The 18,213-nt window shown below is 36.7% G+C and overlaps 2 protein-coding genes across 2 annotated transcripts in view; one reads left to right on the forward strand and one right to left on the reverse strand.

The window, feature by feature from the left end:
- Positions 1-215: 215 nt before the first annotated feature.
- On the reverse strand, positions 216-2,365 carry iscu (iron-sulfur cluster assembly enzyme). Its single transcript, XM_056456870.1, has 5 exons — positions 2,248-2,365; positions 1,349-1,462; positions 1,070-1,180; positions 872-950; positions 216-776 (listed from the first exon to the last, which is right to left on the reverse strand). The coding sequence occupies exons 1-5, from the start codon at positions 2,347-2,349 to the stop codon at positions 685-687; spliced, it is 498 nt and encodes a 165-aa protein (XP_056312845.1). The 5' UTR covers positions 2,350-2,365; the 3' UTR covers positions 216-684.
- A 2,352-nt stretch (positions 2,366-4,717) lies between these two features.
- sart3 (spliceosome associated factor 3, U4/U6 recycling protein) overlaps positions 4,718-18,213 on the forward strand; it is a 28,772-nt gene continuing 15,276 nt past the window's right edge. The window contains exons 1-7 of the mRNA XM_056457542.1: positions 4,718-4,947; positions 8,010-8,136; positions 10,972-11,076; positions 11,181-11,365; positions 12,050-12,155; positions 12,804-12,928; positions 16,051-16,206. Coding sequence (XP_056313517.1) covers positions 4,747-4,947; positions 8,010-8,136; positions 10,972-11,076; positions 11,181-11,365; positions 12,050-12,155; positions 12,804-12,928; positions 16,051-16,206 — 1,005 coding nt within the window. The 5' untranslated portion in view covers positions 4,718-4,746. The remainder of the gene's footprint in view (positions 4,948-8,009; positions 8,137-10,971; positions 11,077-11,180; positions 11,366-12,049; positions 12,156-12,803; positions 12,929-16,050; positions 16,207-18,213) is intronic.

Here is an 18,213-nt window from a genome sequence, read left to right on the forward strand (position 1 = left end):
AATATGATAGTAAATGTCTAAAAGAGCTATATGATTAATATAGGCTTCGTGGCATTGGTCGAAGCCTCCTAATTCCCCGGGCCTCTAAGCAGCTGCTTACCTTGGTTACGCCCGCCCCTGTGTTGTCTAGTGTGTATATCCATAGAATCAAACATTTTATTGAACTGAAATGTGATTTAATACAATTCAGACATCTGAATAATAATACAAAGCAATAACAGCATAAACACCCAGAGCTTTATTAAGTTTTGCAAGAAAAACAGCGTAAAACCAAGTATATATATATTGTTTTTGCTTACAAATCACTCCTAATAATATAACTTCTTCCCTGCAGAAAAAAAAAAACTACTTTTCCTTTTTGTAAACTGTTATAGAATACATGTACAAGCATTGTTGAAGTATGCATTTACAATAAATGACATTTAATGTCTGAGATCTTTATGAATTAAAGAGTTTATTTTTAATGTGCGTGATTCCAGGAGAAACAAAACTTTAATTCAAAGATCTCCACAGTCTGTCAATGCAAACCACCTCAAACCAGCAATGCTAAGGCAGTGCGAGTTTAGTAGTAATAATAGATGCAGGCTATTTTGTTCATTACAACCTCAGTATGGAAAGAAAGCACACAACTTTTCATCAGTCACATATAGAGTGGTTGATGGTGACGGCTTGTGAATTAGAACATTAATTTCGAGCTTCAGCCAATGTCTCCTTCTCATCCTTCTGTTTGAGTCTATAGTCTGCTAAAGCAGCCTTGATTGCATCCTCTGCAAGCACTGCCAGATAAAAAAAACAAATAATTATAAAAACTGTGACTGTGCATATTTCTGATCCCCCCCAATGTGTTTGCAGTCTCAAACAACCAACTTACTAGAACAATGTAGTTTTACTGGTGGAAGACAAAGTTCTTTGGCAATCTCTGTGTTTTTGATTTTCAGGGCTTCATCAATCTGCACACGAAACAGAGAACATTACAATGTGGGAGGAAACGCTTGAGAAAACAAATTTAGAGCAAGATGAGATCATCTCACTGAGAATTTGTGCAACGGCCTGAATCACAATGACTCACCGATTTCCCCTTCACCCACTCTGTGGCCAGAGAGCTGGAAGCAATGGCAGAGCCACAGCCAAACGTTTTGAATCTGGCATCTATTATTTTTCCATTCTCATCCACCTGAATCTGTCAGACACATTGACAAAACACATAAAAGAGATTATTTATAAATAGAAATGATTGTAATATTAATATACAAGCAGTCAACGTTTGAAGTGGATCGAAAAGTTTATCAGAATTGTTATAAGACACGAATAGGTGTTAGTTTTTAGACCTGCTTTGTTAACTTCATACCTGTAGTTTCATTACATCCCCACATGCAGGTGCACCTACTAAACCCGTTCCCACATTCTTTGCGTTCTTGTCCAAGGAACCAACATTTCTGGGGTTTTCATAGTGGTCCACAACCTTTAGAGAAAAGTAAAATATGTTACCACCAAATCACTTCAATTGAGGTAAAGTTGGTTTTATATTCGCACATTCATCCAGTGACAATGTATGATACGTGGTCCCTATATTGTCTACCGCGGTACATTGAATATCGGTCTGAAATCACATAAGTATGACTTGAAAACAATATTAGCACTACTTATTTGACTGTGAACAATGTACTTTGATAGTCATTGACTACTAATATGATTTCCTTATTAAGAATTTGTAAAGGATACTTTTCTGAAATTATATTGTTAAGGAGAAAGTCTGAATGTGTAAATATATAACCTTACTTCAATATGACTAAACCATATGAACATGTGCCCTTGCTTGATAATGACACTGACCTTCATAATAAATAGAATAAAAAACTTAACTGTGAACTTACAAAACGGATACTACTAATAGTAAAATGTTTATATACATATGGCACAAAAAGTACGATGTTAAAAGACACACCACTAGTGAGTTTGTGGGACAGTTACACAAGTGAATTATTAATCTAACAGTAAATATGTATGAACAGTATTTTAACTTAGTAATATAAACAACATATGATGACACTACGTTTACTTTTAAATGGACAACAGAAAGCAGCTTCTGATATCCTTGCTCTGCTAGTTTGTTTACATGCGCAGTTAACATTAGCCTAGCTAGCATCAACGCAGCAAAGTTGCTCTCAAACATTAGAAACTGCAAGTGAACTGATCATGGACTATTCTTGCGAGGCAATCTGCAGTAAAACGAGAAGTGACACATACCTTTTTGTGATAAGAGCAGGCGGGTCTGAGCTCTGGTAATGACAATGATTTACTGAAAAGTGCAGAAGATGCACAGCGCCTGGCAGCCGCTGCTAACGCCATGATGACTGACTGACTATTACTGCACGCACGGTGCTCAACCAGCAGGGGGAGCGCTTTCGCCTACATTTATGAATTATTTCACGGATGTTTTGTACAATACATTAGGCCAGAAGTCGATAGTGGCGATGATTTAACTGCACGCTGCATATGTATTTCTGCAATCTTGTTTTGATATTGCTAATTTGTTCATAAACATTACACACAACGGAACTTACTTTACTTAAACAGTAGGGGGAGCACTTTCACTGTACCCCTCAAATGTGATTTATTTTACATAGGGGATTTTATAAAACCAGCTTTATACATTTTACATTCATACAGTATTGCATATGTAATACTTGCTTTGTAATTACCTGCTGTTTTACCCATTGCTGTTTTAATTCTAATAACATACGAAGAGTTCAGATGCAAAAACCTCTAAGTGTCGTCTGAAATTTCCATCTAAAAGGAACATTTTTTCAGCCTCTTTCGTTTATGTTGAGATAATTCACTTTAAAGACCAGGAAAAGGACTAATTCTTTGCAAAAGTGATATTAATGAACATACACACAGGAGCCTGATAAAAATGCTAAATTTAAAGGAAATTTTCAGACGGCATTTAGAAGTATTTGCATCTAAACTTTAATCTCAGATTGAGGGAAACCCTGGGCTTCAAAGAGGACCTAAACAATTTTAAATACTATATTTTAAACGTTTTAGATTAAAACTTTTTTTAATTTATTAAAATTAATTCTTTTATTTTTTTATTGAAAAACATTTACATAGTAAACTCTAAATGTCTGCAATCTAGCATTTTAATGTCAATTGTTATGTATATATTAGAATAGTTTAGAGAATTTTGCATGTGTTTTTCACTTACTGCACATATATAATAGCAAATAGCAGATGCTATTTATTTTACAGTGTAGAGAGTGGATTTAATATTGTTTATCAAAATGTTTATAAATGGTTAAATGAATTATTTAATTCAGTTGTGAAGAGTCACACTCCAGATTCAGGCCCATAGCCAGCCTATTAAAAGGGGTGGTTCTTTTTTCTCAAATACTTAGTTTTAATACTGCATTTTACTGACATTTTAAGCACTAATTTGAGCTGGATTAGCTTGTCGAATGGTAATCATTACCACACTTTTTGATGCAACAAAAATGCTTCCTACATTTTGTCAAAGTGCTTATCATACTATTTTTTGTTTACAAAAATATATGTTTATTTACAAATGTGCATTTAAACTGTAAGTTATTACAAGTATTTTATATATAATGTAATGAGATTAGAATTTCAGAAATATGAAAAAATACTTAATTTTAGTACTGGCCAGCTCATTTGCTCAGTCCATAACAATAATAAAAGCCTTCTTTTATTGGTTCCTTTATTGGCTATTCTTCTTAAAGCTTTCTTCTATTGGTTATTTTCACAATATATGATGGCATACTGTCAGAAATGGGACAAAATTCACTTGCATTTTCACAAAGAACTACAATTTCTGCAAAAAAAAATTCTTTATTGTCCTCAAGATATACACAATGAATGGCCTGATGGTTATATATTAACAACAAATTATCCCCCCAACCACCACCACAGAACAAACACTATTTAAACCACTTAAAACCATCAAATTTAAACAGTCAAAAAGTACACTTATTATTTCCTGGTGTGTTTTAATTGTTCAATACAGACTACAAAACAATATAACTTTCGTTATAATCAACAACGCGTTTCCCAGAGATGGGTTACAGCTGGAAGGGCATCCGCTGCGTAAAACATATGCTGGATAAGTTAGCGGTTCATTCCGCTGTGGCGACCCCAGATTAATAAAGGGACCAAGCCGAAAAGAAAAGGAATGAATGAATGAATCAACGACGCAATTCTATGGATTTAAACCAAAAGAACTCCTGTAACTCAACCAGCAGAGGAAGCAATTTCGCCATACAATCGATTACAAAATATACATAATTTATCACGTCAATAATTATTACTCATCATACTGTTATAGTAAATAATAAATATATTTACGTCATCATAATAATGTATTTCACAATTAGCATGCAACATTTTTAATGATTTCACTGTGAATGTTATCATGGCTTGAGACTAAAACCGTGAAGAACATTTGAATGCGGATGTTGACAGACGAAGAGTAGAGTTTTCCAAACCACCACAAAGAATTTCTCTGGAAGAGACACAATCACAAATGCCAAACTGACAGCGGCCAGTGCCTGTAGTTTGGACTCGGGTCGCGCCCATAGGTCGCGCCCCCTGTTTTTCTATTTTTTTTTATTTCCCGCGAGCTCCGCCTACCGGTAGCACGAGCCCCCTGTTTCTCTGTTTTCCCCTCGAGCTCTGGTGTCGCGCGCGCGCGTGCCCTGCCCCTGTTTCCAGGCAGAGATAGTTCTCAACATGGCGGCGACGGGGAACGACGAGCAGACGCTGTTGCCAGATATCGAAGAGGAGGCTGAGGGCATGGAGCGAGAGATGGAGTCTGAGGATGAGGAGGAGGAAGAAGGGATGGGAGTCGAGCATTCCGAGGAGGAGGATGAAGAGGACACGTCCGAGGACGAGAGGGAAAATGAAGCCGAGATCCAGCGGCTGGAGGAGCAGGTGAGGAATGAATGAGGCTAAAGGCGCTCCTCACATACGCAGCTCCCAAAAACACCGCACGGACGACTCTCACGGGGAGTTTCTCCACGCACATTTAAGCGAAGCCCGTTTATTATTGAGGTCCTGCGTGCTTGACACACCAGATACTTGGTCAGAAGTTATAAAAATACCCAAACGCTTTACTGTGTTCTGGAGGAATGTGGCTAGCAAAGGATTAACTTAGGCGAGCTAGCGAACAGATGTCTTGAAATTTATTTCCCCCAAACTTCCCGTCAGTTTTATTCATTTATTTGTAGTGTTTGGTGAGTTTTGTGAGCGTGCATGTCTTTAAGTGAGACTTTATGTGAAATATACAGTAATAAAGTTGAGTGTTTTGATGACGCGTGCTCTGTGTACGGAGTTCAAATACGCGCCATAATGCTCATATAGAGGAGGGAGCTGTATGCAACAGAGTTTTCGACACACCTTTTAGATACACCTTTCAGTTCAAATTTCAGTTAGTAATGTTTATAACGCACTAGTTCTGGATTACAGACCACATGCAGAGGCACCTTTGCATCTATGAGTAACGTTAATGGTTCTGTCCACGTGTTTGATCTGGGATCCCCTGTGTTCCTTTTGAGACATTGAATGCTGATTCCAGATTGCTAAACTGATAAATACATCAATGCACCTTGTGTACTCTGTACTGTATGTTTATAAGATTAAAAGAGCCCTAAAGGGTTAGTTCACGACAAAATGAAATTTATTTTCAGCAAGAGTGGACTTTTTTTTTTCTTCTTCATTGAATCTCTTCCAGACATTTTTCCCATGGTGAATGTACAGGTTTGGTTAAGTGTTGGCCTGCATGATACTGGAAAACTCTCACATAGTGAAATTTTTTTGTTCTACAAATTTAATTTCACAAGAGGGCTTGAATTACTCTATTTTCAGAGAATACAATAATTTGGATTGATGCGGATGATTCTGTAGGGGAGTGAATCATTTATGAAATGTTATAAACATGTTTCAACTGGAAAAGTACAATGGAGAAAATAAACAAATGAAATAAACAGTACCAGTGCTTTATGGTTTCGTGGGGAGTCAAGAGTATTAAAGTACAGAAATTAAAGAATCAAAATTAAAAATAGCACTGCATAGTCTTCTTGTTTCTTGTGGCCCTGGCTCTTGGTCAGCTGTAGCCCAAACTCAGCATTGCACATCCTGCGATGTGGATATTGTAGATGTGCACATTTCTTTATTGATGCTCAAATGATATATAGTGCATCCCTAGTTCAGTCTCTGTGGCCTTGAATTGTATAGTTCTGATCCAAAGTCATTCCTGATCATCATAAACGATGATCTGATCTGCATGGAACAGTGGTCCGGTTGCATCACTGACAGATTCTGCACAAAAGCGATCATTGAGCATCTTAGTTTATCTGATTTCTAAAGACACTTTCTGTTTAGTTGCATTACGCAAGAGAGCAGAGATCAAAACTGTTTCCTGCCTATAGTAGATCAATAATGAGAAATCAATTGATTGATAATCACTATTTGATTCAATTCTGTTTGTAAGCCTACAGAGATTTGCTCTCCGTGGGAAGTGGCGCTGCTCCAGCGTCTCCCACTCCTGCATACTAGACTACAGTGAATGCCTGCTTTGTGAAAGATGAATCTTCAGCCATTCACCCACCCAAACGCATTGATTGAATCAAGCTTTATAGAATAGCGCTGCACAATATATCATTTCAGCAGCGATATCGTAATGTGATCATTTGCAATAGACACATCGCAAGATATATGCAACGTTGAGTTTGTATTATTATCCATCATTTCCATGTGTTTTTGATGCCTGGAATTGTATAATGATTTTTAAAAGCATTTAGACATAAGAAATTGTACCACATGTGACTTCAACAACGATTTATTTTATTGAATTATTTTTATTTTTGTCACTCTTTTACTGTACTTGAATAATGTTGAATACTGACTCGGGAAATGATAAAAAACGTTATTTTTGTTGTTTCTTTTTCTTGATTGTATTTATAGATTGTTATGCATGAAATACTCACAACATGTGCAAAATGTGTTGGCGGACCCCAACATGTTTATAGATTGTTTATTAGATTTTATGGAGATGCAAATAATAAACATCAGTTTATCCATCATTGACTAAACAGTGCATGAAAATACTCACAACACATGCAAATACAGAAGTCCACTGCAAATAGCACAGACCACAACGAAATTGTGTCGAGGAAATGTGTAGATTGTTTATTAGTTTTTATAGAGATGCTCTCCAAATTGTTCTAACATTATCAAACATTGTCATCTGGTCAAATTGGATTCATATTGCAAAATGAAAAATATCGCAATGCTAGATTTTTCCAGTATCGTGCAGCCCTAGTACAGAATCTGCTTTTGTAATGCAATTTAGAAGACCAAGGATTTAGTTTACACACTTTTTGTACTCACCTAAGCATTGTGCGCATGTGATGTTTTGCTTGTGTGCATCAAGATTTAGCGTATTCATTGAGCAGTATTATTTATGCTGATTCTCAATGGATTAATTTATATAAAACTGTTTAGGTGAACCTCTAACGGACAATTTGTTCATATATGTGACCCTGGACTACAAGACTGGTCTTATGTTGCACATGTATTTTGTATATTTAAATACATTGTTTGGATCAAAATGATAGAATTTTCTTTTATGACAAAAATCATTAAAGTATTAAGACTTTTTTGGTAAATTTCCCACTGTAAATGTATCAAAAATTGGTAATAAGTGATTCTAAGCACTTTATTTAGAATACTTAAACTATTTCTCAGTATTTAGATTTGATTTCTCGGATTCCAGATTTTCAAATAGTTGTATTTGGCCAAATATTGTGTTATTTTAACAAATACATCACTGTTAAGTTTATTTATTTAGGTTTCAGTTGATGTAAGAAATCTCAGTTAAAAAAAATTGCACTTATGACTGGGTTTTGTGGTCCTGGGTCATATATTGTGAAATAGTTTGTGAGAAAGAGATTCTCATAGAGCTAAAATCAGCACCCTGTGTTTCATATCTACAGCTGTCAATCAATGCATTTGACTACAACTGCCATGTGGACCTGATCAAACTCCTGCGGCAAGAAGGGAAACTTCACAGACTGCGCAAAGCCAGACAGAAGATGAGCGAACTCTTTCCTCTCACTGAAGGTGGGATATCCATATTTTGTTTCCTCCTTTTGTTCTTTGTTCTCTTTGTAAAAGAGCCAGACTTTTCTCTGATTCTTCAACAAAGAGATTGCTGCATATTAGGGATGCCAAAATAACCGATTAACCATTAACCAAAATCATGCGTTTGTAACCGATTAATGGTATCAGTTAAACGATTAAAAATGTTGTTTTATATATTTTTAAAAGTTGGGCTGCATAAGGAGCCAATCACAGCGAGCACTATATGCATTAAGAGGGGCATCTTTTGAATGGTTTACTAACGGCCGCAAATGTTTTACACGCTGCTTATGCACTCTGTGCGCTCGAGTGGAAAAAGCATGTTACCTCAATCGCATCTTTTTCATTCTTCAACCAAATTAAAAGCAGAGGCAGGGTTTCCTTTGAGGTGACAGCAGTGTTTGTGTTGTCAAGACGACAAGACGAGAGACTTGTGGGCACTGTTTCATGTCATCCATAGCCGTATGACTTTACAAATCTTAAATTTCACAATATTATTAAATCTTACAATTATAACAACATGGACAGCAACACTCGTGCACAATACAGCTGATTCAGTCGTTTCCTATGACATAAAAAAGAGCACCGCGGTTCTTTTTTTCCTTGTCAACGTAATAGGTAGTGCAGTGCGCCTCGTGTATTTGGAATGGAAAAGTGCGTTCGCTGTGATCAGCCCCTAAATGTGCAACACATATTTGTTAACTCATGGGACAGTAACACGTGAAACCACATGTGCCTACAGATGTATTTTACCGAAGAAGCAAAATGAAAGAAGGATATTTCTGGTCACAGTTTTGAAATAGCCTAATCTACCTATCAAAGAAATCCAAAATATTTCTTGATTTTTGCATAATGATTGTCTTTGTCTTTTATTACACGGATCACGCGCACACATGAACTGAGGAAATAAGTCAATGATTAAGACAATCTTTAAATTAATGACTTCTATTAAAATGTTGACAGAGGTTTTGTAATATAATACTAACAGCATTAATTAAATGCATATTTTCCGTGGAGCGTTCTATTTGAGGTAGCCTAAAATTTTTATTTGATAGAAGAAAAAACATGATTAAAACAGGATTCAGTCAGTGTTTTCGTTTTGTAATCTAAATTTGTCATTTAAGTGAAAAAGATCTAGAGCAGGATTTATTTTATTCTTTTTGTTTAGTTTATTCTGTCTTTCTATGCTGCTGAAAACAGCAGGTGCATGAAGATGCTCTGTTCTGTTTTGTATGCTGTTCACATGTTAAAATAAATTAGTATTTTAAAATGCAATTTTTAATGTCACACAAAATAAGCACGTCAATACTTTTTAAAATTAAATCATATTTTAATATTAATCTGTTAATAGTTCATATTCGGTTAACGAGCGGCGGTGGTTGGTTGGCAAAATTAACCGAAATGAGCATCCCTACTGCATATTATATAAAGTTAAAGAACAAGTGCCCTACATTTTTTAATTTTATTAATTTTTGAGCTTTGAACACTTATCACTTTATTGGAAAGTTGGTCTTAAAGAACAGGATCGAGCAACCCCACTGAAAACAAATAATTTGAATTGGGATAAGCTTATTATTTTATTGAATGTCATAATGGCAGTTTAAGAATATAATAGCAGTAAAGTGTACAATTGAGGGTGTCAGAAAATCTTTAAAAAATCAAAAGGAAAAATGTTTAGCCTTTTTAAAGGCATAGTTCACCCACTAAAATTTCTCACCATTTTCTTTACACTTAAGTGTTTTTTTCCCAACATTCTTCAGTATGTCGTCTTTTGTGTTCAGAAGAAAGAGACTGAAACAGATTTGGAACAACTGGAGGATGAGTAAATGGCAGAATGTTTATTTTTAGGTGAACTATCCCTTTAAATGTGTAGCCATTGACTCACCGCTGACATTTTAAAAAGAACAGACCTTGGTGAAACAGGGGTCCTCTCAGCCTCAGTACCTAATCTCAAACTAAATTACAATGTTTTAGAATAATAATGATGCAGGATTTGACCATGAAAGAGGATGTTATTAAAATAGAAGTGCACAACTAGGAGATCAGCACTAATACACCAGGGATTTATTACACTTTTTTTTCTTTTTTCTTTTTTCCTTTTTACCCATAAACAAAAAAATCACTTTTTATCTCATTTGTTTTTGTGGACTTGCGGACAGTTTAGTGCCGCAGTCACTAGAGTTTGAGCATGTACATTTCTGTGGTACGGCGCTGTGAAAAGGAGCAGGATTAAACAAGATGATTAGACATTTAAAAAAGCGAGCGATTGGTCCATATTTAACATTTCTGTACAGAGAGATCATGTTTTGATCTTCAATTGGTCTCACGCAGTCATGTGATGCGATTTCACAGGTCAGAGTTCACTAAGCTTGAACTTTACAACTCCGGAAACAGCAAAACTTGTCGTACGACTTTGCGTTTTCTCTCCGTCTTATTCATATGTGCATGAATGGAAGTCCATGGGGCAAAAAGTGTAGTGTAACTGCGGCTTTAGTCACAGGCATCAGCCGAAGCTCTGCACAGTTTAGTTCCAACCCTAATTAAACACACCTGATCAATCTAATGGAGTCCTTCTGTCTTTTTGAAACCTACAGATTAGTGTGTTAAAGCAGGGCTGAAACTAAACTATACAGGGCTGTGGCCCACCATGAACTGAGTTTGACACCTCTGCTCTAAGTGGTTCAGTGCAACCCTGGACCCTTTTGAAGCGGCACAACTGATGTGTCTGTTTATTATTTATAACAGTGTTGATATTTCAAGATATGATGATGTGTGGGTAATATGCGTGATGTTTGACTGATTTGTTTGGTGAAACAGAGATTTGGCTGGACTGGCTGAAGGATGAAATCCGCATAACAGAAGATGAATCAGACCGTGAGAAAGTCTACGAGCTGTTCGAGAGGGCTATCAAGGATTACGTCTGTAAGTGTGGCATAATGATTTTATTTGATTAGATTTTGCATGAATAATCGCATAGACATAATGTGTTGTCCTGAAATAAAATTTCAATTCACACCTATCCACAGGTCCAGAGATCTGGCTGGAGTATGTACAGTACTCCATTGGCGGAATGGGAGCACAGGGGGGCATTGAACGGGTTCGCTCCATCTTTGAGAGGGCATTGACCGCTGTTGGTTTACACATGACTAAAGGAGCTTCACTCTGGGAGGCCTACAGGGAGTTTGAGATTGTGATTCTCTCCACAGTCCAGGTATTTACTACTCTTATTGAATAATTTTAGAATATTTATCACTGACTAAAATAAAAGATCTCATCAATTTGTTTACTATGTTTTTTTTGCATAAAGCTGTTTATTAAAAAAAAGCTTTGTATTAGGGCTGCATAATATTCTAACAAAAATGTAACATTGTTATATTTTGTTATTCTGCGATTATAATATTGCGATAAGAACCACATAAATTCTCTATATCTCTATTTGGAAAGAAGTAATGCATTTAGATTGATTAGGATGATTCTGTAGGGCAAAAAATGCATAAATGCAATAAACAATCTCCAAGCATAAATAAATACAGTGGTTTTCTGAGGTGTCTAACAGTATTCAGGTAGAGTAATTGGTTGATCACATGTAAAATAATAGTGCAAAGTCTTTTATTTCTAATGCACATCCTGCAGTGAGACTAATGGGAATGAATACATCGCGATATTGATGCTCAAACTATATATTGTGCAGCTCTACTTTGTAGTGAATGTTTATTACCAGTGTTGCTGTGAATATGGGCAATGCTGCTGATATGGCATTAAATCATAGAAACAAACAGTCTACTCAGATTTATGGCATTAATTGGCTGTTAAAGTAAACCAAAGTATTGACATGAATTGTAGTCTGCAGTGTTTAGTGTTTTCTAGGTGTTTTAACATCCTCTGCCTTTCTCAGCCTCCTCCTGGCAGTGTTCCATCACAAGAGCAGCAGGAACTGTTGAGCGCGCAGCTCGAGCGCATACACACACTCTTCAGACGGCAGCTAGCTGTACCTCTGATGGGTGAGAGCCACTTTGTTTTTTCAATCCTCCAATTTCCCACTCTTTCTCCTCCTCTTATCCTCGTTCCAGTTTCGGAAAAGAATAATTGGAAAAACTTGTGTCCACAGACTGAAATGTCCAGGAGAACGGATGCCGAAAGAATTCAGACTATGAATATAAGATTGCGCAATTTGGCAGAAATAAAATAAACTGAGAACAACATGTCTAGACTGCACTGAAATCTGCTCAGATGGGATTGATTAAGACTGGACTTACAAAAAAAATATTGATTGTTCCCTGTGGTTTCTTTATACGTTTCTGAAAGCCAATCAGAATAGGTGCTGTCAGGTAGACATGAGCACTGCCAGACGCTGTAACACAGGCTGGGGATAGGGGAGCCTGCAGATAGCCAGATGGTCTGGTTTTGTGAGCAGGTTTTTTTTTACCGGCTGTTTTTGGCACTGGAGTTGCGGAGGAGAACACTCTGATCACATCCCACTCAGCTAACAGAGCCAGATCACAGATTAGGCTTTCGTACCACACAGCTCATGTTTCTGTAGCCTTCCTTCTTGGTCAGAAAATCGCCACCTTGTGATGACACATAAACAGAAAAGGTTTTGAAAGGTTGCACGATTGCTCATCTCCACTTCTTCATTTTGTGTTTTGTAGATATGGAGAGTACACACGCAGAGTATTCAGACTGGGCAGATGATGGCGTACCCGATACAGTCACACACCAGTACAGACGTGCCCTGCAACAGATGGAGAAAGGCAAACCGTATGAGGAGGCCTTGGTAAATGCTCTCTTGTCTCACTGCAATAGAGATCATCTGGTGTTTCTAAATTGAGGTTTCCATTATTATTTAATGTGAAACGATGCCTCTGGGAGCAGATGCGGTGGTTATGATTTCAAAATATATTATTCTCAGCCAAAAGCAGTCCTCACGAGTGTCGTTTCGAAAATATCCTTAAATAAAACATCTGTGGTAATGAAAGCTTTTTGTCCACAAACATCTGCTGTACCTCTACTCATTTAGATGTCAGCTTGACATTTCAGTTTATTAATTACGTTCTTATTACTCATTTTAGGCTTGTTTTCTTGTTATGCTTTTCCTTTGTAGTTTAAGCATTAAAGGATCCACTGAATCCACATCCTTTTTGGCTGACATCACAAAGACTGCTTAACAAATTGGTGTTGGCAGTTCTGCACAATTGCCTTTAAACTGTTTACAATTTAACTGTTTCCTGATGGACCAAAATCAAGTCCTTATGCACTTAATTTCTCTCATTGAATATTCAGTTGTATTTTTATTAGTGGACTAAAACGTCAAACTCAGAGATGCCCAAACTAGGGCCCAGGGGCCAAAGTTGGCCAATGGTAACCTTTGATTTGGCGCACTATCCGATCTGAGAAGAGAGGGAGAATGATGGGGATGGTTTCGCGATTGTCAATTCAAATTTAATGGAACCCTTTTTTGTATGTTTGTTTTATTTTTAAAAGTTGACTGAAATGTTTCAATTAAATGGCAGATTTTGTTTAAATGTACACACTCACCCGACAATCCAGAGACTTTGGTAATCAAATCAAATCAGATTCTGCTTGTCTACTGTATTCACCATTGAACTCAACTATATTATAAATTTGATTGTTTTTATTGCAGTGAGTTATTTGAAGTTATACTGCATTAGTTAATACCATTTAAAGAAAGATTTTCTATTTATTTTGAAATATTATTAAATAAATTAGGAAATCACTCATGGTAACTGTAATATATACTGTATATTTACCTTTGGCCCACGACTAACAATGATATTTGGATTTTGTCCCTTCATATGAAGAAGTGGTGAATTGAATGTTTGTACTCAAGTTTATCAACCTCACAAATACATAAATTAATAGTGTTTGTGTGACAGTGATAAAGCTTTTAAATATGCAAAATCATGTGCAAAGTTATTAATATATGATGTTATTTATACTGTTCAGATTTTCATTTTCAACAAATAATTTACTCGAGTAAGAAGAAGTCAAATCTAAATTGAAATCTGAGAACATATTTCAGCATAACTAGAGAAATAGGATTAGAAATGTGCTGTTTTCCCAGAAAAAGGGGGATTTTATTTATTTTATTTTTTTATTGTGACCTGAATTAGACTGCTTCATAAATTGGTTGACTTGCTGGAAGCTACAAAGAGCTGTTGTTAATGTTCAACTGCATTGCCCATGTGCCAATTAAATTACCCAGTCTCTAATCATAATTAAGCTCTACAATAATAAGTTAAGTGCTCTTGCAGTCGTTTCATTAGAACAGATGTAATTTTCATTTGGCTTTTTTCAGCTAAGGGGATAGTTCACCCAAAAACTGAAAGTCTGTAATTTGCTCACCCTTCACCTGATCAAAAGCTTTGAGTTTCTTTCATCTGTTGAAAAAGAAAATTTTTGATGTTGCAATTGACTTCCAAAGTATTTTTTTGCTACTATGGAAATGGATGAGTCCCAACAACCAGCAGTCTTCAAAACATCTTCTTTTGTGTGCAACAGAATAAAGAAACTCATAAAGGTCAGATGAGAGTATGGCTGTGCGATATGGGAAAAAGAAACCCATCATGATCTTTCTAAACAATATTGCGATTTTGATTTTAATCACGATTTTGACACACACAGACGTTTTACAGTGCAAGTCTGTAACATATTTCCCTAGAAAAACATTTAGATCTTTTGTCAAAGCCCTGTAAATGTGTCTTTAAAACAGACATAAGGCAAAAAAAATAAAAAATCACCTATAAAGATGTAACAAATTGTCTCTAAAACAGGCCTACTATGACAAAACAAATGAATAGACTACCCGATGTGTGTGCGTGCTGTCAAACACAAGTAGGCTCTGATGTTCTGCTTGACCACATGTCAGAAGAAGTTGTGTGTACGACGCTGCCGTGAATTAGTCCATTCATATATTGTGTCTTTTGTGTACACAAGTTCATTATTTCTAACAAAGGCGCCCGGCTTGCATGCATATTGGGAGTGACACGCAAGAGTATTCCATGCGCTTCGGTTGAAAACATCTCTGCCTTCAGAATGTTGCAAGCGCACGAGTCACGTAACAAGAACTGAGCGATCAGCTTCATACTTTATATAGAGTATAAGATTTTTGCAGCCGATACGAGTACCGTTTGTGATTCTTCAAGCTTTATAATGCATAAAGCGCATTTTACCTCCAAGTATTATACTTAAATGGAGATCTTGCCTTACCTAAGAGAATAAATTAAAGAGAATACTCGTAAACCAACAATTGCCATCGGTTCATAAAATCGGCCAGATTAGCGAATACCGATCGAGTCATGAAGTGTGATTATCAGCTGATACCGATCTCTGGAATATACACATTTCGGTAGATTAATTATCGGAACTGCAGCAATGCTTTAAGTTGTCATCCTCTGAGATAGCTGTTGATGTGCCCTAGCAACGACAAAGAAGCGCGAGCACAAAGAGTGTTGAATGCTGAAGGAAGCGACGCACTTGGCACTTTCCACACGCTTTTAGACGCTATGTGTGACTGACAGGTCACACACAAATGACCTGATTCGGCGATACATCAGCCTTCTTCTATCCAAAGTAATCCCACACCATAGATGTTGACTTTTTTGGGCAATAAGTCCTCCTGTGCTGAACTCATCATCCCTGTTTATGCAGGATATTTCTCGTGCTCTGTTTAGGCACACTGCGTTATGATTGGTTTAAATAGCATACTGCGGGAAAACAGTGCTGTAAGGCAATTTCGATACGATTTTAATTAATCGCACAGCCCTACATGAGATAGCCTAAATTAGGTAATTTTACATTTTGTGTGAACTACCCCTTTAAATTCCAAAGACGTTCTTTCTTGTTCTTTTCTAACACTTCTTTTTTTTGATGTTTTAGCTGGTATCTGAACCTCCAAAGCTGGCCGAGTATCAATCCTACATAGATTTTGAGATGAAGGAAGGAGATCCAGCCCGCGTCCAGATCATATTCGAGCGAGCGCTTGCCGAGAACTGCCTCGTGCCAGATCTCTGGATCAAATACACCACGTATCTGGTAAGCCACCATCCTATAAATATACATTTGCTTTCACTAAAGCTGTTCCACGCACAGCTCACAAAATGAATGATCCACACGTGCGCCAGCCTCTGTTTATTTAGGAACACATTAATTGCTTTAATGGGATGGTAATGAGATGCACAAGCGCACAGCGGCATATCTGCAGCTGAGAACACATTAGAGAGCAGCACCTCACCAGATGGAGGGAAGGAAAAAACAGTTAACGAGACTGAAAGGGAGATGGTGGGAGCCACGTAGGGAGAGAAAAATGAGTGACACCTCCCCATATTAGCAGCCAAAACTGCAATGCATTTGGGGCTTTCTGATGCAACAACTGAGCCTAATGAACTTCTGCATTAAGGGTTACGGTCTGGAGTGGGTTTGTGGAGCCCACTCAGCCGCTTGAATTCCTGGCAGCTATGGATGTGTGAAGTAATTAAATCAAGCCTTCATGCTTGTGCTCTCTTAGGTGATTAAATTGAGATGCTATTTAACTAAATTATATGCACCCCACACTGTGAGTCACAGAGCTGTTTTGCCTAATGGATATAAGGGGTTATTACTTGCTTTTACAAAGTGCAGTATTGTGTCTAAAGCCTGCTACGCTACCAATGGCCTGCACCACTTTAGGAACGATTGGTTGATCAGTTTCCATAGTGGGATTTAATCTTTATTCCTGGGTAACTAACATCCATTCTAAGCATTTGTCCCGTTTTGTATGTTCTCAAGCTCATCCATATTAACAAACATGGACTTAAAAACCCCCCGATGTATCCATGATTTGTCTTTGAAGCAAAACTGTTCTGGAGAGCTGCAAGCAGATGTTGAGTTGGCGTAGAATGCACAAGCTGGGGTTTTCTACATCTGTCCTGTCTGTGGAGGCTTCGTTGCACTTTACTGAATGAGTATCAATGTAGGGCAGTTTCCCACCGACAGATTTAGATTAAATCTCTTTTACAATATAATAGCGATTCCCTGCTGATCGTCTTCTTTAGCTCAATGTTACATGTAATCTTTGAGCAGCAGAGGCGCTTGTAAATGAGTTGGCTGGAGAACGACGGTGCTGAATTGGATGGAGGGATTATGGTCATTACGGGCTACTCATCACACACCTGTTCTTCCTAAAAGCATGTTCACTGGCTTTTGGTGTGGCAAAATGTTTTATGTGTTTTTGACGAACAATGCACACTGGATAAGAAAATTCATTGGTCATTAACAATGTTGTTTTAATAGAACTTTTTTGAGTTCCAAACATGCAACATGCGGTAAACTCAGAACACGTAAACAGTGATAAAACAGAAATGGAAATAACAGGAATTTGTATAACCAGACATGACAATAAGAATAATATTGATAGTATTTAAATTGTATTTACTATTTGTAGTTATAAGTGGGGCCAGACAGAATCTGCGGAGATTTTATGCTATTTCTGCGCAAAATGTTGTTAACATGCGGATTTATGCAGAATGATTTTCGGAAGTATCATAACTAAAAACTTAATATATGAAATAAAAAATTATACATTTTTAACTTTTATTTAATGTTTACAATGCAAATCAAATTTGATCCACTTTATTTGGTAAACAAACTTTCTTATACAACATATCTACTAAAAGACAGAAAATATTACTTTACAAACTGTATTGCAACTAAATCATATGAATATTTTAATATTAGTCAATAATATTACTGAAATTAATTTAAAAACTGAATGAATATAAATTTACACACATCTACACAAGTAAATAAACAGAATTAACGATGAGCTAAAAATCTGCGGAATTCTGCCCACACAGATTCCGTGTGGGCCTAGTCATAAGTCACAATTTACAAGATCTCATTAGCTATGCTTCCATCCAAAAATGCAAATTAACTTTGTGCAAAACTGGAATATTGCATAAAAGATGTGTGAATAAAGCAGCATTTCCATCCAACAAGTCAAAGAGAGCAAAATTGCCATCAAATATGAACAGTTAAAACTGAATTTGCTGTGATGGGAGGAGC

This window comes from Danio aesculapii, chromosome 5, assembly GCF_903798145.1.
Source record: "Danio aesculapii chromosome 5, fDanAes4.1, whole genome shotgun sequence".
In the NCBI taxonomy this organism is placed as follows: domain Eukaryota; kingdom Metazoa; phylum Chordata; class Actinopteri; order Cypriniformes; family Danionidae; genus Danio; species Danio aesculapii.

What these genes read in the sequence shown, in the direction of transcription:
- iscu (XM_056456870.1), bottom strand. Translation starts at nt 2,349, where the DNA reads ATGGCGTTAGCAGCGGCTGCCAGGCGCTGTGCATCTTCTGCACTTTTC. An exon ending in CCTGCTCTTATCACAAAAAG is followed by an intron (nt 1,463 to 2,247) that starts GTATGTGTCACT and finishes TTTTCTCTAAAG; the next exon opens with GTTGTGGACCACTATGAAAA. An exon ending in AGTGGGTGAAGGGGAAATCG is followed by an intron (nt 951 to 1,069) that starts GTGAGTCATTGT and finishes TTTCGTGTGCAG; the next exon opens with ATTGATGAAGCCCTGAAAAT.